We start from the raw sequence: 23059 nt of genomic DNA, 5'->3' as shown, positions 1-23059 counted from the left end.
AGTGCCCCATTGTGGGTGTCAGTGGGGGGAGGAATAGTGCCGCATCGTTGGTGTCAGTGGGGGGAGGAATAGTGCCGCATCGTTGGTGTCAGTGGGGGGAGGAATAGTGCCCCATCGTTGGTGTCAGTGGGGGGAGGAATAGTGCCCCATCGTTGGTGTCAGTGGGGGGAGGAATAGTGCCCCATCGTTGGTGTCAGTGGGGGGAGGAATAGTGCCCCATCGTTGGTGTCAGTGGGGGGAGGAATAGTGCCCCATTGTTGGTGTCAGTGGGGGGAGGAATAGTGCCCCATCGTTGGTGTCAGTGGGTGGAGGAATAGTGCCCCATCGTTGGTGTCAGTGAGGGGAGGAATACTGTCTCATCGTTGGTGTCAGTGGGGGGAGGAATAGTGCCTCATCGTTGGTGTCAGTGAGGGGAGGAATACTGTCTCATCGTTGGTGTCAGTGGGGGGAGGAATAGTGTCTCATCGTTGGTGTCAGTGGGGGGAGGAATAGTGCCCCATCGTTGGTGTCAGTGAGGGGAGGAATAGTGCCCCATCGTTGGTGTCAGTGGGGGGAGGAATAGTGCCCCATCGTTGGTGTCAGTGGGGGGAGGAATAGTGCCCCATCGTTGGTGTCAGTGGGGGGAGGAATAGTGCCCCATCGTTGGTATTAGTGACACAAATGATGGGGCACTATCCCTCCCACTGACACCAATGATACTTACCTTGCTGACCCCTGCTCCAGCCTGGGCTCGCTCTCTCCCTCTCCCATCTACAACCTGCATTCCTGGCTGCAGCAGCAAAATTTGCACTTACCTGTCAGCTGTCTTCCTTCTCTGGCCGCTCTCCTCTTCACTCGTTCCTGCAGCTCCCTAGATCTTCTTCGATCTCCGCGCGCTGCCGCTTGGCTCCTCCTCTCCAAGCTCCACCTTCTCGCCGGTGATTGGCCGCCTGTGTGCCTCTCCTGAGCTACAGTTCCGGTGGCCAATCAGCAGCAAGGAGGCGGTGACAGGGGCAGCATATCATCCCGCCCACACATCGCCGGAGACAGGAGCGGTGTCTCGGTTCCTAAGACCATCGGAAATATGTGTTTTCCGATGGTCTTAGGCGACCCCTGGGAAATGGTCGTTCGACCCCCAAAGGGGTTGCGACCCCCAGGTTGAGAACCGCTGTGTTAGAGGGAGGGGTGCGGCGGACACGGCTGCAGCTATGGGAACGGATGGAACATGTTCCGTGTTCCCAAAGATGAACTGATCCTTTAACAGACTTTGTAAGCACCGCTAAAGAAAACTAAAATCATTTCTAAGAATTTTCGTTCGAATTCCGCACCATTAGTGGGCCACAGAAGTGGCCGATTTCCAAGCGGCCATCGAATTTGAGTGATCGGGCATGTTTGAAATTTTTTTTAAAAACAAATTCCTAATCCATGATGGAAGAATCGTGCGAGAAATGTCATCGAAAAAAAATGAGCGCGAACCGTGACCTGGAAAGAAAAGAAGACTCTTGGCCACGAAAATTCTTTCCTGTAGCAACACGAGGTGAAATGAAATGCTTGGATGGTCGAATTTCAAAATCAATGGTGGCGCCATCAGATTCCAAAATGCATGGCCAATGTCAGGTGAAATCTCCAGTCATTACACACTATTACGTATCTTACAGATTGTCAGTAATTCTCATTGTCCTTCCTGACCAGAGGAACACTTTCTTCATCGTTATGTACGGGGATCTGCAGGGTGTACGGGATGTAGTGATGTACGGGGATCTGCAGGGTGTACGGGATGTACGAGATCTGCAGGGTGTATGGGATGTACGAGATCTGCAGGGTGTACGGGATGTACGAGATCTGCAGGGTGTACGGGATGTACAAGATCTGCAGGGTGTACGGGATGTACAAGATCTGCAGGGTGTATGGGATGTACGGGGATCTGCAGGGTGTACGGGATGTACAGGGATCTGCAGGGTGTACGGGATCTGCAGGGTGTACAGGATGTACGGGGATCTGCAGGGTGTACGGGATGTAGTGATGTACGGGGATCTGCAGGGTGTACGGGATGTAGTGATGTACGGGGATCTGCAGGGTGTATGGGATGTAGTGATGTACGGGGATCTGCAGGGTGTACGGGATGTAGTAATGTACGGGGATCTGCAGGGTGTACGGGATGTAGTGATGTACGGGGATCTGCAGGGTGTACGGGATGTAGTGAGGTATGGCGATCTGCAGGATGTATGGGATCTGCAGGGTGTACAGGATGTACGGGGATCTGCAGGGTGTACGGGATGTAGTGATGTACGGGGATCTGCAGGGTGTACGGGATGTACGGGGATCTGCAGGGTGTATGGGATGTACGGGGATCTGCAGGGTGTACGGGATGTACGGGGATCTGCAGGGTGTACGGGATGTACGGGGATCTGCAGGGTGTACGGGATGTACGGGGATCTGCAGGGTGTACGGGATCTGCAGGGTGTACAGGATGTAGTGATGGACGGGGATCTGCAGGGTGTACGGGTTGTAGTGATGGACGGGGATCTGCAGGGTGTACGGGATGTAGTGATGTACGGGGATCTGCAGGGTGTACGGGTTGTAGTGATGTACGGGGATCTGCAGGGTGTACGGGATGTACGGGAATCTGCAGGGTGTACGGGATCTGCAGGGTGTACAGGATGTAGTGATGGACGGGGATCTGCAGGGTGTACGGGTTGTAGTGATGGACGGGGATCTGCAGGGTGTACGGGATGTAGTGATGTACGGGGATCTGCAGGGTGTACGGGTTGTAGTGATGTACGGGGATCTGCAGGGTGTACGGGATGTACGGGGATCTGCAGGGTGTACGGGATGTAGTGATGGACGGGGATCTGCAGGGTGTACGGGATGTACGGGAATCTGCAGGGTGTACGGGATGTACGGGGATCTGCAGGGTGTACGGGATGTACGGGGATCTGCAGGGTGTACGGGATGTAGTGATGTATTCATTCATGGAAGTCGGCTGTTTTCAAATTTGGCAGATAGTACAGGGAGGCTTCTTTACATATTATCTGTTAGAGGGAGGGCGCGGCGGACATGGCTGCAGCTATGGGAACGGGTGGAACGTGTTACGTGTTCCCAAAGGTGAACTGATCCTTTAACAGACTTTGTAAGCACCGCTAAAGAAAATTGTTTTCTTTAGTAAATCATTTCTAAGAATTTTCGTTCGAATTCCGCACCATTAGTGGGCCACAAGTGGCCATCGAATTTGAGTGATCGGGCATGTTGGAAATTTTTTTTAAAAACAAACAAATTCCTAATCCATGATGGAAGAATCGTGCGAGAAATGTCATCGAAAAAAAAAATGAGCACGAACCGTGACCTGGAAAGAAAAGAAGACTCTTGGCCACGAAAATTCTTTCCTGTAGCAACACGAGGTGAAATGAAATACTTGGATGGTCGAATTTCAAAATCAATGGTGGCGCCATCAGATTCCAAAATGCATGGCCAATGTCAGGTGAAATCTCCAGTCATTACACACTATTACGTATCTTACAGAATGTCGGTAATTCTCATTGTCCTTCCTGACCAGAGGAACACTTTCCTCATCTGAGTCATGTGATTCCTCCTGTAGCGCTACCCTCTCGAGGGCCACTGAGATTTTGGGTCCCCTAAGCTCTGCACAGCCAGGCAACACGCATTTTCCACACTTTCATCCAAAGTCAGTAAACAGTCCATCAGCTTGATTTTTATTGTTTTATTAGGTGTTAACAACTTGGATGGGGTCTAGGGGTATATGGGATGCCCAATGGAACTGGACAACTTGGAGGACAAATTCTCAGCAAAAAGGACAACATTTAGCACACTGTCTCTATAAGGAACACTGGGTCCCCTTTGGTGAACCTCCTCAGACCCCTGGATGAAAATCTCCTCATCCACCCGGCTGTCTTGGAAATGTCCCTGAGCAAGGGATTCCAATATCTGCAATGAAGTAGTCCCAGGGAGAACTAGTTGGGTATATGGCACCTTACCGCCCTCTCCCTTCTTTGGCCCAGGGGGTGTAGAAGTGCTCACACTGTCCAGTCCTGTAGCTTGATGGGTTGCAGCCTTATGCTGGGCTGGCTCCTTCTTCTAAGCAGACTGTGGGACAATGGAGGTCCTTCTGTCTAGCTTCACCCTGTAGGTAGCCCACCCCCTCCCAGGTTCCACACCAGTAGCACCTTCCTCGATTTATCTTCCACCTGATTCTCCTGCTGATCAGGTTCTCCCATATTTAAGGGCTGACCTAGCCACCCTGCAGGCCTCCTGCCTGGGGATTGGCCAGTTTCCCTCAAACATGCAAATTCAGGCCCCCTCCCCTCCTCCGTCCCTCTTCTAGAAAGTTCCAGAAGTTTCTAGAAGGGTGGGAGGCTCCAGAGGCCCTGACCTGTAGAGCCTCCCAGCCTAATCTGAAGAGAATTTACTGACTCATCCCAGGCTTCTAGCAAGCCTCTAACCAACACAAAAAAATCCTTCCTAACTAGAGGGCGCTACACTTCCAATTCCCCAAACCTGACACAGTGTCCTGAGCAATCCAATATTAAACTCATTGGGAGAATTAGAGTGTCAGCTCCTGTGCTCAGCCCTGCCCCATGCTTGTTGCTGTCAGACCGGTGGAGACATTCTTGGAGGGGATTTCCCAGAAGAGGAAGAAACAATTGAGTACTGTCCGTGATACTTTTTTATTTGCACTAACATACAATTTTGAGGACAAGCTTTCGGGGAATGTCCCCTTCTTCAAGGTCCAAGCAGTACTACTTACAAAGTTAGCAGAATATTAGAAGAGATGAAATTAAAAAAAAAAATGCAGGCTAGAGATAAGATGCAGTCAAAGCGAGGGGGGAGGGGGGGTACTACACTCACACAGAGGGAGTCCAGCTACAGCTAATAGTCATAAAACTGTTGGATGATGATTGAGGAATCCCATGTCCAAGTTAAGGCCGTTATCTTTTGTGTCAAATAGAATTATCATTCTTGGTTCAAAAGTTTTTCTTTCCTGAATGGATTTGAAATTTCCTTTAAGTACTAAAACATTGAGGTCTCCCATTGTGTGGTCTGGTTGTGTGAAATGGTGTCCTACAGGTGTTTTTTCTGTTCCTTGATGGTATGTCTGTGCAGATTCATTCTTGTTTGCACCTTCTGTCCTGTTTCACCAACATAAAATCCTTTGCTGCATTTCCTGCACTGGATGAGGTACACCACATGACTGGAGGTGCAGCTGTATGATCCGGAGATATTGAAGATCCCTTTTGAGTGTCGGACACTTTTTGATGGATTGATTTGGTTGCACAATTTGCAGCGTTTCTTATTGCAGGGTTTGCTTCCATTATTTGTGACGTCATAATCAGAAGGAAGTTTCCTACTGATTAGTTTATTTCTGAGGTTGGGGGGTTGTCTGAAGGCCAGTATTGGTGGTTGTCTGAAGGCCAGTATTGGGGGGTTGTCTGAAGGCCAGTATTGGGGGGTTGTCTGAAGGCCAGTATTGGAGGGGTTATCTGAAGGCCAGTATTGGGGGGTTGTCTGAAGGCCAGTATTGGGGGTTGTCTGAAAGCCAGTATTGGGGGTTGTCTGAAGGCCAGTATTGGGGGGTTGTCTGAAAGCCAGTATTGGGGGTTGTCTGAAGGCCAGTATTGGGGGGTTGTCTGAAGACCAGTATTGGGGGGTTGTCTGAAGACCAGTATTGGGGGTTATCTGAAGGCCAGTATTGGGGGGTTGTCTGAAGGCCAGTATTGGGGGGTTGTCTGAAGGCCAGTATTGGGGGTTGTCTGAAGGCCAGTATTGGGGGTTGTCTGAAGGCCAGTATTGGGGGGTTGTCTGAAGGCCAGTATTGGGGGTTGTCTGAAGGCCAGTATTGGGGGGTTGTCTGAAGGCCAGCATTGGGGGTTGCTGGAACATTTCTTTCAGAGTTCCATCCTCTGTTATGATGGGTTGAAAATCTTTGATTATTTTTCTTCTCCCTTCTAGTGCCGGGTTGTATGTGGTTACTAGAGGTACACGGTTGGTTGTTTTTTTCTCTTTGTACTGAAGCAGATTTTCTCTTCGGGTTCTCAGGGCTGTGTTTATGCCGGTGTTGATAGTTTTGTCCTTGTAACCTGGAAGGAGTCTGCTAGTGTCCCGAGATGTGTATCTCTGTCTCTTGGGTCAGAACATATTCAGTGGTATCTAATGGCCTGACTGTGTATGATGGCACGTTTCCTGTGTTGGGTCAGAACATATTCGGTGGTATCTAATGGCCTGACTGTGTATGATGGCACGTTTCCTGTGTTGGGTCAGAACATATTCGGTGGTATCTAATGGCCTGACTGTGTATGATAGCACGTTTCCTGTGTTGGGTCAGAACATATTTGGTGGTATCCAATGACCGGACTGTGTATGATGGCACGTTTCCTGTGTTGGGTCAGAACATATTCGGTGGTATCTAATGGCCTGACTGTGTATGATGGCACGTTTCGTGTGTTGGGTCAGAACATACTCGGTGGTATCTCATGGCCTGACTGTGTATGATGGCACGTTTCGTGTGTTGGTCAGAACATACTTGGTGGTATCTCATGGCCTGACTGTGTATGATGGCACGTTTCATGTGTTGGGTCAGAACATACTCGGTGGTATCTAATGGCCTGACTGTGTATGACGGCATGTTTCCTGTGTTGGGGGTGGAAGCTGGAACTGTGGAGGTAGTGGCATCTGTCGGTGGGTTCCCTGTATATTGAGGTGTGAAGCGTATCATCCCTGATGTATACTGGGGTGTCTAGGAAGGTGACGTGTGTTTGAGGATTCCATTTTTAGTTTGATTGATGGATGAGAAGTGTTGATCAATGAGTAAAATTGTTTTAGGTTTTCTTCACCTTCTGTCCATATGATGAAAATATCATCAATATAGTGATAGTATCTGGATGGTTTTTGTTCCGTGCTGGTCAGGAATTGTTCCTCCAGGTCAGCCATACATACATGGGCATATTGGGGGCCATTGTACTTCCCATCGCAGTGCCCAGACATTGGAGATAGATGTCTTTATTGAAGGCAAAGTAGTTGTGTGTAAAAATGAATTCAATGAGCCGTGTAACATCCTCAGCCGTGTATTTGTGGTCTGGTGAGGATGATGAGGATCTGTGACATGCAGCTCATCCATCCTTGTGAAGGATATTACTATACAGGGATACTACATCCATATATTACTATACAGGGATACCACATCCATATATTACTATACAGGGATACTACATCCATATATTACTATACAGAGATACTACATCCATATATTACTATACAGGGATACTACATCCATAGATTACTATACAGGGATACTACATCCATAGATTACTATACAGGGATACTACATCCATAGATTACTATACAGGGATACTACATCCATATATTACTATACAGGGATACTACACCCATATATTACTATACAGGGATACTACATCCATAGATTACTATACAGGGATACTACATCCATAGATTACTATACAGGGATACTACATCCATAGATTACTATACAGGGATACTACATCCATAGATTACTATACAGGGATACTACATCCATAGATTACTATACAGGAATACTACATCCATATATTACTATACAGGGATACTACATCCATACATTACTATACAGGGATACTACATCCATAGATTACTATACAGGGATACTACATCCATATATTACTATACAGGGATACTACACCCATATATTACTATACAGGGATACTACATCCATATATTACTATACAGGGATACTACATCCATAGATTACTATACAGGGATACTACATCCATATATTACTATACAGGGATACTACACCCATATATTACTATACAGGGATACTACATCCATATATTACTATACAGGGATACTACATCCATAGATTACTATACAGGGATACCACATCCATAGATTACTATACGGGGATACTACATCCATATATTACTATACAGGGATACTACATCCATAGATTACTATACAGGGATACTACATCCATAGATTACTATACAGGGATACTACATCCATAGATTACTATACAGGGATACTACATCCATAGATTACTATACAGGGATACTACATCCATAGATTACTATACAGGGATACCACATCCATAGATTACTATACGGGGATACTACATCCATATATTACTATACGGGGATACTACATCCATAGATTACTATACAGGGATACTATATCCATATATTACTATACAGGGATACTACATCCATATATTACTATACAGGGATACTACATCCATAGATTACTATACAGGGATACTACATCCATATATTACTATACAGGGATACTATATCCATATATTACTATACAGGGATACTACATCCATAGATTACTATACAGGGATACTACATCCATATATTACTATACGGGGATACTACATCCATATATTACTATACGGGGATACTACATCCATATATTACTATACGGGGATACTACATCCATATATTACTATACGGGGATACTACATCCATAGATTACTATACAGGGATACTATATCCATATATTACTATACAGGGATACTACATCCATATATTACTATACAGGGATACTACATCCATAGATTACTATACAGGGATACTACATCCATATATTACTATACAGGGATACTATATCCATATATTACTATACAGGGATACTACATCCATAGATTACTATACAGGGATACTACATCCATATATTACTATACAGGGATACCACATCCATAGATTACTATACGGGGATACTACATCCATATATTACTATACGGGGATACTACATCCATAGATTACTATACAGGGATACTATATCCATATATTACTATACAGGGATACTACATCCATATATTACTATACGGGGATACTACATCCATATATTACTATACAGGGATACTACATCCATATATTACTATACGGGGATACTACATCCATAGATTACTATACAGGGATACTACATCCATATATTACTATACAGGAATACTACATCCATATATTACTATACAGGGATACTACATCCATATATTACTATACAGGGATACTACATCCATAGATTACTATACAGGGATACTACATCCATAGATTACTATACAGGGATACTATATCCATATATTACTATACAGGGATACTACATCCATATATTACTATACGGGGATACTATATCCATATATTACTATACAGGGATACTACATCCATATATTACTATACAGGGATACTACATCCATATATTACTATACGGGGATACTACATCCATATATTACTATACAGGGATACTACATCCATAGATTACTATACGGGGATACTACATCCATAGATTACTATACGGGGATACTACATCCATAGATTACTATACAGGGATACTACATCCATAGATTACTATACAGGGATACTACATCCATAGATTACTATACAGGGATACTACACCCATATATTACTATACGGGGATACTACATCCATATATTACTATACAGGGATACTACATCCATAGATTACTATACAGGGATACTACATCCATATATTACTATACAGGGATACTACATCCATATATTACTATACAGGGATACTACATCCATATATTACTTTACGGGGATACTACATCCATATATTACTATACGGGGATACTACATCCATATATTACTATACGGGGATACTACATCCATATATTACTATACGGGGATACTACATCCATATATTACTATACGGGGATACTACATCCATATATTACTATACGGGGATACTACATCCATATATTACTATACGGGGATACTACATCCATATATTACTATACGGGGATACTACACCCATATATTACTATACAGGGATACTACATCCATAGATTACTATACAGGGATACTACATCCATATATTACTATACAGGGATACTACATCCATATATTACTATACAGGGATACTACATCCATAGATTATTATACAGGGATACTACATCCATATATTACTATACAGGGATACTACATCCATATATTACTATACGGGGATACTACATCCATACATTACTATACGGGGATACTACATCCATACATTACTATACAGGGATACTACATCCATAGATTATTATACAGGGATACTACATCCATATATTACTATACAGGGATACTACATCCATATATTACTATACGGGGATACTACATCCATACATTACTATACAGGGATACTACATCCATAGATTACTATACGGGGATACTACATCCATAGATTACTATACAGGGATACTACATCCATATATTACTATACGGGGATACTACATCCATACATTACTATACAGGGATACTACACCCATACATTACTATACAGGGATACTACATCCATAGATTACTATACGGGGATACTACATCCATAGATTACTATACAGGGATACTACATCCATATATTACTATACGGGGATACTACATCCATAGATTATTATACAGGGATACTACATCCATATATTACTATACAGGGATACTACATCCATATATTACTATACGGGGATACTACATCCATACATTACTATACAGGGATACTACATCCATAGATTACTATACAGGGATACTACATCCATAGATTACTATACGGGGATACTACATCCATAGATTACTATACAGGGATACTACATCCATATATTACTATACGGGGATACTACATCCATACATTACTATACAGGGATACTACACCCATATATTACTATACAGGGATACTACATCCATAGATTACTATACAGGGATACTACATCCATAGATTACTATACAGGGATACTACATCCATAGATTACTATACAGGGATACTACATCCATAGATTACTATACAGGGATACCACATCCATAGATTACTATACAGGGATACTACAACAACTGCTCCCCCTTTGTCCGCTGGTTTGATGGTGATGGCCTGATTATTGCGCACATCGTGTATCGCCCTTCACTCCAGTGGTGAAAGATTGTACAGAATTTTCTTTTGCTGGGTGGATATCAGGGATGTGGCTCGCAGTCTGAAGCTATCAATATAGGTGTCCAGTTTGGGGTTGCGTCCTTGTGGGGGGTGTGAAGCAGCTGTTCTCTTTCTTTGTGTAGCACTCCATTGTTCTAGGATTCCTTTCATTACTGTGGAAATATTCTTTGAGCCTTATGCAGGCCATAGACGGGTCGAAAATCGGCCAATTTTTCTTTTAAAAAATGAAAAATCGGTCGTTCAAGCGGCCGACGTAACCATCAATGGTAAAAAAAAAATCGGCCGATTTTCATCCCGTCTATAGCCGGCAAAAAGTGTCCCTGCAGAGAGCTCCGCTATTTCTTTGACAGTTCCTTGACATTTACAGCGATTGCAACAATGTATCTATTTGTATCCATTTAGGATACAGATGTTTTTATTCGGAAACAAATAGATACATTGTTGCAACCGCTGTAAATGTCAAGGAACTGTCAAAGAAATAGTGGAGCTCTCTACAGGGACACTTTTTGCCGGCCTGGAATTCCTCTTATTTTTCATCCTTCTTCTTCATCATCATCCTCTTCTTCTTCATCATCATCATCATCATCATCATCATCCTCTTCTTCTTCATCATCATTATCCTCTTCTTCTTCTACTACTTCTTCCTCATCCTCATCATCCTCTTCTTCATCATCCTCTTCTTCTTCTTCATCATCATCATCATCATCATCATCATCATCCTTTTCTTCTTCTTCTTCTTCATCATCCTCTTCTTCTTCATCATCCTCATCTTCTTCTTCTTCTTCATCATCATCCTCTTCTTCATCATCATCCTCATCCTCTTCTTCTTCTTCTTCTTCTTCTACATCTTCTTCATCCTCATCCTCCTTCTTCATCCTCATCCTCCTCTTCTTCTTCTTCTTCATCCTCATCCTCTTCTTCTTCTTCTTCTACTTCATCATCCTCATCCTCTTATTCTACTTCTACTTCATCATCATCATCCTCTTCTTCTTCTTCTTCATCCTCATCCTCTTCTTCTTCTTCTTCTTCTTCTTCATCATCATCTTCTTCTTCTACATCTTCTTCATCCTCATCATCTTCTTCTTCTACATCTTCTTCATCCTCATCCTCTTCTTCTTCTACATCTTCTTCATCCTCATCCTCTTCTTCTTCTACTTCATCATCATCATCATCCTCTTATTCTTCTTTTTCATCCTCATCCTCGTCTTCTTCTTCTTCGCCATCATCCTCTTCTTTTTCATCATCATCATCCTCTTCTTCTTCTTCCTCTTCTTCTTCATCCTCATCCTCATCTTCTTCTTCATCCTCATCTTCTTCTTCCTCTTCCTCTTCTTCTTTTTCTTCTTTTTGTCTTCCTCTTGCAGGTCACGGCTCATGCGCAGATTTTTTTATCGGTAAAAAATCGGCCGATTTGCCCATCATTGCCGCGAAAATCGGCCGATCGGCAAAATCGGCCGTTTTTTTTCCAACTTTACCGATAACAAAATCTGCCAAAATACTGAAAAACGGCCGAACAAATAGCCCACTAACGATCTGAAAATCGGCCGATTTTCGACCACTCTATGGCCTGCATTAGTCTCCTGAAGAAATCCTCCATATCTGTCAATACTTGTAAACGATCCAATTTGGTGGTTGGGCAGAATGTAAGGAGAGAAGAGGAGGAGAAACTAAAAACTGAGAAACAGAAAGTGAAAGTCAGCCGAGAGCCATTTTCTGCTCCACACCCAACACAGACATCTCCATGTCACTGCCATAGACCGTCACCCTCTCAGAGGAACACAGAATGGAGGGCAAACCCAACCTGTATCTCGTACTACTTCAGTGGGATCAGGGGATCGAGGAGCTGAAAAAACGAAAGAAAACCCTTCTGCTGTATTTCCAAAATCCCAACGAGTCTAACGGAGGAGAATGTTAGATTCCCGATACCGACTGCAGCCAGGGATACGTCACCATATACTTCAAGGAGCAGAAAGGTAGGTACTGGGGTAAGGACTACTCATATATACTACAAGGAGGGGGCAGGTAAGTACTGAGGACTGGAGGGGATCCTCATACACTACAAGGAGAAGGCAGGTAAGTACTGAGGACTGGAGGGGGATCCTCATACACTACAAGGAGGAGGAAGGTAAGTACTGAGGACTGGAGGGGGATCCTCATACACTACAAGGAGGGGGCAGGTAAGTACTGAGGACTGGAGGGGATCCTCATACACTACAAGGAGGGGGCAGGTAAGTACTGAGGACTGGAGGGAGATCCTCATACGCTACAAGGAGGAGGCAGGTAAGTACCGAGGACTGGAGGGAGATCCTCATACGCTACAAGGAGGAGGCAGGTAAGTACTGAGGACTGGAGGGGGATCCTCATACGCTACAGGGAGGAGGCAGGTAAGTACTGAGGACTGGAGGGGATCCTCATACGCTACAAGGAGGAGGCAGGTAAGTACTGAGGATTGGAGGGGATCCTCATACGTTACAAGGAGGAGGCAGGTAAGTACTGAGGATTGGAGGGGATCCTCATACGCTACAAGGTGGAGGCAGGTAAGTACCGAGGACTGGAGGGGATCCTCATACGCTACAAGGAGGGGGCAGGTAAGTACCGAGGATTGGAGGGGATCCTCATACGCTACAAGGAGGAGGCAGGTAAGTACTGAGGACTGGAGGGGATCCTCATACACTATAAGGAGGGGGCAGGTAAGTACTGAGGACTGGAGGGGGATCCTCATACACTACAAGGAGGGGGCAGGTAAGTACTGAGGACTGGAGGGGATCCTCATACACTACAAGGACAGGTAAGTACTGAGGACTGGAGGGGATCCCCATACACTACAAGGAGGAGGCAGGTAAGTACTGAGGACTGGAGGGGATCCTCATACACTACAAGGACAGGTAAGTACTGAGGACTGGAGGGGATCCCCATACACTACAAGGAGGAGGCAGGTAAGTACTGAGGACTGGAGGGGATCCCCTGTCATGTAATAATAGAGAATGTATATACATATATAGATAATAAAACATCTAATATATCGATTTATATTAAAATACCAAATAAATAAATTCTGTTGTACTTTTCCGTTACGTTTCCTGTAGAAATATTTGAATATTTATATTTATTTTTTTTCACAGATCAGCAAAGGGTTGTGCAGAAAAATCCTCATCATCTTCTATTACAAGGCGGGAGCACATTATCGCTGCGCGTCTCATTACCGGACGCAGAAAACGCTCAGAAAATGGGAGGTTCTTCCTCCTCACTGGACGCTTCCCATGTAAGTTCCACTTCTATTGTTACTGCAGCACTACCCTTTAGGAGCCGCTGACGTTTTGGGTCCCCCTATAGTCCTGCACAGCCAGGCAACACGCATTTTCCTCCACACTTTGCACACTGGAGTCAGCAAACAGTGCTTGAGCTTGGTTTTGGGGTTGATAACTTGGATGGGGTTGAGGGGTGTATGGGGTGCCCAAGGGAACTGTGAACTGGAGGACCAACTATGTTCAGATTTGCAGACCACAATAGTCTCTCATTTAGGAGCCCTCCAGCTCTCCCGGAGGTGTACCTCCTCCATCCTCAGATGAATCCTCCTCTTCACCCAGCTGTCCTGAGGGTATTCCCAGGGTAAGGGGGCCCAGAAGCTGCCGTCACAGCAGTCCCGGAGTAGAACTCTGTTGGGTTTTCCACCTGACTGCCCTCTCCCATTATCCAGCCCAGGGGGTCTAGGAGTACCCACACTGTCCACAATGTCAGCTTGGTGGGTTGGTGGCTACCTTCAGGCCTTTTGCTGAGCTGGCTCCTTCCCTGCTGCTCAGGATGCCCCTCCTAAAAGACAATGGTGCAGTAGAGATCCTCCTTTCCAGCACCTGCCTGTAGGTGGCCCTTTCACTTATTGTATTAATTCAGGAAAGGAAGGGGCTGATAAATGTGACATATTTACAGGACCCTTGGACTCTCCATCCTGAGGAATCCTATTGTGTGCTTGCAGCTGCCAGAGGGAAGGAGAGGAGGGAAGCTGGAAGCACTGCGGGGGCGGGGCACAGAGGGGGTCCCGGGCAGCAGTTGGAAACATATGGTGCACAGGGAAGGTGATGGGTGCGGCAGGGGCCAGTTACTGGAACTCATCCCCTGTATTGCTCTCTCTGTAGCAGCTGAAAGCTAACAGAAGGGAGAGGAGAAGAAGCCGGCTTGCAGCTGCTGTAGGGAAAGTCATACAGAGGATCGGTTTCAGGAATTGAACCCTCCCCACTGTGCCGATCACCCTCCCTGCCCACATCCGATTCACCTACGTAGCTGCCTTGGACCCCCTGATGGCCTGGGCTACGTAGAGGAAGACTGGTGGTACCCCCTTATCCACGGCCCCGCTTCTCTGCTCCCCAGGCTCTGTCATACTTAAGGGTTGCCTTGGTCACCATACCCAGCCATACCACAGCACACCTGTCCTGAGGTGAACTCCTGTCTCACTCACAGGCTGACTCATCCCCAGGCTGCTACTCATCCTCTATCTATGGACATGTCTATATGACATCCTCCAGAACTGCGGCTCCCACGCGCCCCCTGGGGAGCGCATTGGGCAAGCTCTGTGATCGATGTGTCCGTCGGACACACCTAATCACATGACATGGTAAAGGGCCAATCAAAGAGCCCTTTTTCGATGTGATCAGCTGTGTGCAATGACACAGCTGATCACAATGTATATACAGTTACCGGTCATCGGCTGCACTTTCCTCGCACTGTCACTGCACGAGGAAAGAGGAGAGCCGGTAATCGGCAAGTATATTTAAAAAATCAAAGGCAGTTCAGTGCAGCCCCCAAGCCCCGACAGTGTCCATCAGTGCAGTCCCAACAGTGTCCATCAGTGCTGCCACTCAAGTGTCCATCAGTGCCGCCAGTCATTGTCCATCAGTGCCGACAGTCATTGTCCATCAGTGCCACCAGTCATTGTCCATCAGTGCCACCAGTCATTGTCCATCAGTGCCACCAGTCATTGTCCATCAGTGCCACTAATCATTGTCCATCAGTGCCACCAGTCAGTGCCCATCAGTGCTATCAGTGACCATCAGTGCCACCTATTGGTTTCCATCAATGCCGCCTATCAGTGAGCATCAGTGCCACCAGTCAGTGTCTATCAGTGCTGCCAGTCAGTGTTCATCAGTGCTATCAGTGACCATCAGTGCCACCTATTCGTTTCCATCACTGCCGCCTAGCAGTGATCATCAGTGCCACCAGTCAGTGTCTATCAGTGTCACCAGTCAGTGTCAATCAGTGCCACCAGTCAGTGTCCATCAGTGCCGCCAGTTAGTGCCCATCAGTGCTGCCTATCAGTGCCACCTATTGGTTTCTATCAGTGCTGCTAGTCAGTGCCCATCAGTGCTGCCTATCAGTGACCATCAGTGCCACCTACTGATTTCCATCGGTGCTGCCTATCAGTGCCGCCTCGTCAGTGCCCATCAGTGCAGCCTATTAGTGCAAATCAGTGAAGGAGAAAAATTACCTGTTAACAGAAACTAATGCAGGCCATAGACGGGTCGAAAATCGGCCGATTTTTCGGCCGAAAATAAAATCGGCCGATTTTCGGATCGTTAGTGGGCGATTTGGTCGGCCGTTTTTCGGTATTTTGGCCGTTTTTGTTTTTCGGTAAAGTTGGAAAAAAATAGGCCGATTTTGCCGATCGGCCGATTTTCGCGGCAATTAGTGGGCAAATCGGCCGATTTTTTACCGATAAAATATCTGCGCATGAGCAGTGACCTGCAAGAGGAAGACAAAAAGAAGAAAAAGAAGAAGAGGAAGACGATGAAGAAGAGGATGAAGAAGAAGAAGAGGAAGAAGAAGAGGATGAAGAAGAAGAGGATGATGATGAAGAAGAAGAGGATGAGGATGAAGAAGAGGATGAGGATGAGGAAGAAGAAGAAGAAGAGGATGAGGATGAAGAAGAAGAAGAAGAAGAAGAGGATGAGGATGAGGATGAAGAAGAAGATGAGGATGAAGAAGAAGAAGAAGAAGAGGATGAGGATGAGGATGAAGAAGAAGAAGAAGAAGTAGGATGAAAATAAGAAGAATTCCAGTCCAGCATAAAGTTTCTCTGCAGAGAGCTCCGCTATTTCTGACAGTTCTCTGACAGTTCCTTGACATTTACAGCGGTTGAAACATTGTATCTATTTGTTTCCGAATAAAAACATCTGTATCCTAAATGGAAACAAATAGATACATTGTTGCAACTTCTATAAATGTCAAGGAACTGTCAGAGAACTGTCAAAGAAATAGCAGAGCTCTCTGCAGGGACACTTTTTGCCGGCTCTAGACGGGTAGAAAATCGACCGATTTTTTTTACCATTGATGGTAACGTCGGCCACTTGAACAACCGATTTTTCGTTTTTTAAAAGAAAAATCTGCAGTTTTTCTCCCCATCTATGGCCTGCATTAGAAAACAAATTATTTTGTTTCAAAAATTTTGTTCTTTTTCATTTGTTTTGAAAAAAATACAAACCCCCCCCCCCCCCGGTGGCGATGAAATACCACCAAAAAAAAGCTCTATCTGTCTAAAAAAAATGATAAAAGTTTCATATGGGTGCAGTGTTGCATGACCGCGCAATAGTCAAAGTGCGACAGCGCTGAAAGTTGAAAATTGGCCTGGACAGGAGGGGGTGGGGGGGAGTGCCTGGTTGGCGAGGGGTTGAACAGCACTGAGGCACGAGGACTTTGCATTACACTATTGTCTCAACACAATTCCTGCACATCTGCTATCCGTTCTGTATCTGATCTTCTGTTGCCAACCTGATCCACCTTGACCACATCTGACCTCTACCCGTACCAACCTCTGGACCACATCTCCGCCAGTTCCCTCTACCTACCTGCCTCACCATTGCTGACTCTGGTCTGGACTTTGACAATTCTTCTTCTTGCTGTTTTGCTCCTGACCCGGCTTGCCTGACCCTGCTGTACACCCTGAGCCTGCTGTACACCCTGAGCCTGCTGTACACCCTGAGCCTGCTGTACACCCTGAGCCTGCTGTACACCCTGAGCCTGCTGTACACCCTGACCCTGCTGTACACCCTGAGCCTGTGGCTGTCATCTGTAGTCAGCCATCTGCAGCCTCCCAAGTGCCTGCTGTGTGACTCTCAGTGACCTGCCAGCCCGCCATCTCTGCCGTTCAGCATCCACAGTCCAGCCTGCATCCACGTACACACGGACAACTCATCCACCTCGGACATCGCAGAACTCATGCCTCTCTGGGCTCTCCTGCCTCCTGTTACCTTACCAGGGGTACTGAGCAGGAGGTGTAAGAGAACGCCTACCTCTCCACATCAAGGTCCATCACCAGGTACATGACAGTGCCATAAGGCCATATCAGAGCCTGAGAGAGGGGCTTCTCCCCTGGATGATATTTGCTGGTACACCCGACTTGAGAATTGCCTCCAGACCTCCCCCCATGTCTTCAACTACCGTTGTGATGCTGCCTCTGGAGCCCAGAGTTCCTGTAACGGAACCGACCCAGACTGTGCTTGAGTACTTCCGTTAGAATACTGCTTCCCCGTCCAAACACCGACAACAGACACCACAGCCGACCATACAAGACGACACCAGTGTTGAAGTAAATCAGAGAAGACTAGTTTATTTTTACACAAATACAAGATATATACACTCAGGGGACAATCCCCCCTCCCTGCATAATGACACAGGGCGGGGCAATCCCCCCTCCCTGCATAATGACACAGGGCGGGGCAATCCCCCCTCCCTGCATAATGACACAGGGCGGGGCAATCCCCCCTCCCTGCATAATGACACAGGGCGGGGCAATCTACATTTAGTAACAAGAGACACACAGGTATTCAAAATTCACACCAGCAGACAGTCCCATCAGGAGGGAGGGCTGCTGGCGACACCCTCCACTAAGCTAATACACACAAACACATACATCCCATAATAGTTTGCTCCCAAGCCAGACACACAATAGAACAATGGGATGCAACCACATAACACCAAACAATCCACAACCCCCCACCCCAATATTAGAACAGATCCCCCTGTACCCCTAACAGACACATAAGAGGGATATGGGGAGCTGAGACAGGGGTCACCCCACCTGTCCAAAGTGAGCTGTGTTCCATGGGCCCCCCACCCAAAGTGACTCCCTTCACAGTTCCTATGCCTATTGTCTGGTGATTGTTGCAAGTTCTGAGCATTCCGCAACACATGTGAACTATAATTTGCACTACAATCTCACACCTTTTCATTAGAGGTGACCAAAGTGGGGTTCGCCATATCACTACATTGAGGCAAATCTTAACCTGGGCTCATCACTTACCAGCACTCATTCTGAGCCACCCGGATCCTGCCTTACCTGTTGTCTTGGAAGTAGATGCATCTGAAAACGCAGTGGGGGCGGTTATGTCACAATGTCAGGGCCTTCAACCCAGAGGCGGGTCACTCTTGTAAACTGTCCTCTGCTGAGATAAATTATGATGTAGGAGATAGTGAACTGCTCACAATCAAATCTGCTCTGGAGGAGTGGAGATACCACCTGGAGTGGGCAGCACATCCATCTTCAGCTACACAGATCACAAAAATAGTGAATATTTGAAGACAGCTAAGCGTCTGAAACCACATCAGGCCAGGTGGACACTTTTTTTTTTCATGTTTCACATATCTTACAGGCCAGGATCAAAAAATGTCAAACCTGAGGCCCTGTCCTGAATGTCTGATGATACTAAAGATCCACCTACTTCTAATACTGTGCTATCTGCAGGGAACATTTGCTGATGGAAGTTGATGTCCTGTCATAAATCAAGCAGGCTTCATTGGGAATTCCCTCTCCACCTGGAGTGACTGTCTGCAAAAGAAGGTTTATTGTGGTCTGGAGACAAGATATTTGTGCCAGAGAGTGGCCAAGTGTTCTGGGGCTGTATTATCCCTTGGTGGGGCATTTTGGGATCCACAAAACTATGGATCTGGTGCAATTGCTGTTCTGGTGGCCTGACATGGACAAGGACTGTGGTGATTATGTGAGTTTTTGCACCTCTTGTATTTGTAACAAGAGCAACAGGAGCAAGACCTGAGGTTTATTAGGTCCCTTCCAGTCTCTGATAGGAAGATTCTATCAGTAGATTTTATGGCTGAACTACCACCATCTAGGGCCATCTTGTCCTGGTGGACCATTTTTCTAATGTAGCATTACCCCCCTGAATTGAAGTTAAATTGGGGTCCCCCTATAGTACTGCAAAGGCAGTCCATTAGCACTTCTCACACAGTGTTCATCCTCAGTCAGAAAATCAGGACTTTTGTTTTTTGTTTTTTTTTTTATTAAAAAAGGAGTATATAGGATTCCCAAAGGAATCAAAATCCTGAGGACAAACTTCCTGAACTATTCACAGCTTCTCCTTTAAGACCCACACAGTGCTAGCCAGCATCTCCAGTTGTAGTACCCCAGACCACAGTTGAACTCCTCTTCCACCCAACAGTCTGTAGGTTGTCTTTCCTTTTATGAGCAGGGGATTAGGCTTCTGATCCCTTTAAATAGGGTTTCCCACCAAAGTGCACATGTGATCCTTTCCCAGGGGACCAGAGAGTTCTCTATGACTCCAGGCTTGCAGGCTGGCCCCATCCCAGCAGGCCTCCTGGTAGCCTTCTTCCTCCAGCCTCACATCTTCCTGGCTTCCACTCCAACACTCATCTCCTCATTCCCACTCCTCTCCTGCTACTGAGCAGGTTCCAACACCCTTTTAGGGAGTCCGGCCCCCTGCCAAGCAACCTGCTGGGGATTGGCTGAGATCCCTCAAAGGTGTGACAAATAACTCCTCAAATCCTCCCATTGCCTCCAAAGCCCTCCTCCGAAAACCTCAGAGCAGGGGGAGACTCCAGAGGGGCTGGTCTGCTGTGTCTCTCAGTCCTAACCAAATTCTGACCCCTCTGGCTATCACACCTGAGCTGCTAAGAGCTCCTGTCTAACCATCAGGGATCTAGATCCACCTAGTGTATATACAGGACAGGGGATGGGGGCAGGATATACAGGATAGGAGATGGGGGGTGGGATATACAGGACAGGAGATGGGGGGCGGGATATACAGGACAGGAGATGGGGGGCGGGATATACGGGACAGGAGATGGGGGGGGCGGGATATACGGGACAGGAGATGGGGGCAGGATATACGGGACAGGAGATGGGGGGGCGGGATATACGGGACAGGAGATGGGGGGCGGGATATACAGGACAGGAGATGGGGGGCAGGATATATAGGACAGGAGATGGGGGGCGGGATATACAGGACAGGAGATGGGGGGCGGGATATACGGGACAGGAGATGGGGGGGCGGGATATACGGGACAGGAGATGTGGGGCAGGGTATACGGGACAGGAGATGGGGGGGTATACAGGACAGGAGATGGGGGGGAGGATATATGGGACAGGAGATGGGGGCAGGATATACGGGACGGGACATGGGGGGCAGGATATACTGGATGGGAGATGGGGGGGCAGGATATACGGGACGGGAGATGGGGGGGCAGGATATACGGGACAGGAGATGGGGGGCAGGATATACGGGACGGGAGATGGGGGCAGGATATACAGGACGGGAGATGGGGGCAGGATATACAGGACGGGAGATGGGGGGGGCAGGATATACGGGACGGGAGATGGGGGGCAGGGTATACGGGACGGGAGATGGGGGGGCAGGATATACGGGACGGGAGATGGGGGGCAGAGTATACGGGACGGGAGATGGGGGGGGCAGGATATACGGGACGGGAGATGGGGGGGAGGATATATGGGACGGGAGATGAGGGGGGAGGATATACGGGACAGGAGATGGGGGGCAGAATATACAGGACAGGAGATGGGGGCAGGATATACGGGACGGGAGATGGGGGGGCAGGGTATACGAGACAGGAGATGGGGGGCAGGGTATACAGGACGGGAGATGGGGGGCAGGATATATGGGACGGGAGATGGGGGGGAGGATATATGGGACGGGAGATGGGGGGGAGGATATATGGGACAGGAGATGGGGGGCAGGATATACGGGACGGGAGATGGGGGGGCAGGGTATACGAGACAGGAGATGGGGGGCAGGGTATACAGGACGGGAGATGGGGGGCAGGATATACGGGACGGGAGATGGGGGGGAGGATATATGGGATGGGAGATGGGGGGGAGGACATATGGGACAGGAGATGGGGGGCAGGGTATACGGGACAGGAGATGGGGGGAAGGATATACGGGACGGGAGATGGGGGGCAGGATATACAGGACAGGAGATGGGGGGCAGAATATACGGGACGGGAGATGGGGGGCAGAATATACAGGACAGGAGATGGGGGGCAGGGTATACGGGACGGGAGATGGGGGGCAGGGTATACGGGACAGGAGATGGGGGGGCAGGGTATACGGGACGGGAGATGGGGGGCAGGGTACACAGGACAGGAGATGGGGGGCAGGTAAGCTGCCCATCAGTGTCAGGGGTCCCAGAATAATGTGTATTGTCTGTGCTCCTTCCTTCTCTTCTGGTGGCTTCTAATGGCCTGCATTGATGTGGTCTTCACTGGGCCTCTCTGTAATGTGAACTGTCTGTGTTACACAGCAGTAAGTAATCAGATTCAAACCTTTAGAAGAGAAGGCATTAAATAAAAAAAGACTGAACCTGATTGGTTGCTGTGCAGCATTACAGACAGTTCTCCTTCTCATTTCGGTACATTGCTCAGGTCCCCCCCGACCCCGACCCCCCCCCTCCCCTCCCTGGCTCACAGGGAACGCAGGATACTTTTCCTGAGCTGTAAAATCTGATAAAATGAGCGATGGGGATTGTGACGTGAGGAGGGGCGATGTGCAGAGTGCACCCAATACACCGGTTGTCTCATTAAAATCAGCCAGTAAATAAACACTCGCACACCCTGAAATCCTGATAATCTGCAGCCCGGCACAACCTCACATCTGGATTGCTGGATCAGAATTAAAGTGGTGTACATTTTTTTTTAAATCAGATTATTGTCTCTGGGTGACACTTTGTAGATTTCTTCCTCAGAGCAAATACTTCTCCATTTGTAAGATCTCCTGGACCTGTTCCTGAAGTGGGGTGACACCACTCCTCCTCTCCCATGAGGTGTGCAGAGATCCCACCATTAGAGTCCTCCAGAGAAGCTCTCCATCCTCCACCAAACACTGAAGCATTGTGTGGTGCTCA

At 47.1% G+C, this 23059-nt stretch overlaps 1 protein-coding gene across 1 annotated transcript in view; it reads left to right on the top strand.

Moving 5' to 3' along the window:
* Positions 1-12580: 12580 nt before the first annotated feature.
* The window catches only part of LOC149443805 (protein mono-ADP-ribosyltransferase PARP15-like), a 75946-nt gene continuing 65467 nt past the window's right edge, over positions 12581-23059 (top strand). The window contains exons 1-2 of the mRNA XM_089655262.1: positions 12581-12871; positions 14021-14160. Coding sequence (XP_089511388.1) covers positions 14125-14160 — 36 coding nt within the window. The 5' untranslated portion in view covers positions 12581-12871; positions 14021-14124. The remainder of the gene's footprint in view (positions 12872-14020; positions 14161-23059) is intronic.

Source organism: Staurois parvus, unplaced genomic scaffold (genome assembly GCF_062004578.1).
Source record: "Staurois parvus isolate SC_StPar_1 unplaced genomic scaffold, SC_StPar_1.0 ptg000831l, whole genome shotgun sequence".
In the NCBI taxonomy this organism is placed as follows: Eukaryota; Metazoa; Chordata; class Amphibia; order Anura; family Ranidae; genus Staurois; species Staurois parvus.
This window is presented reverse-complemented; position numbering and strand designations above follow the sequence as displayed.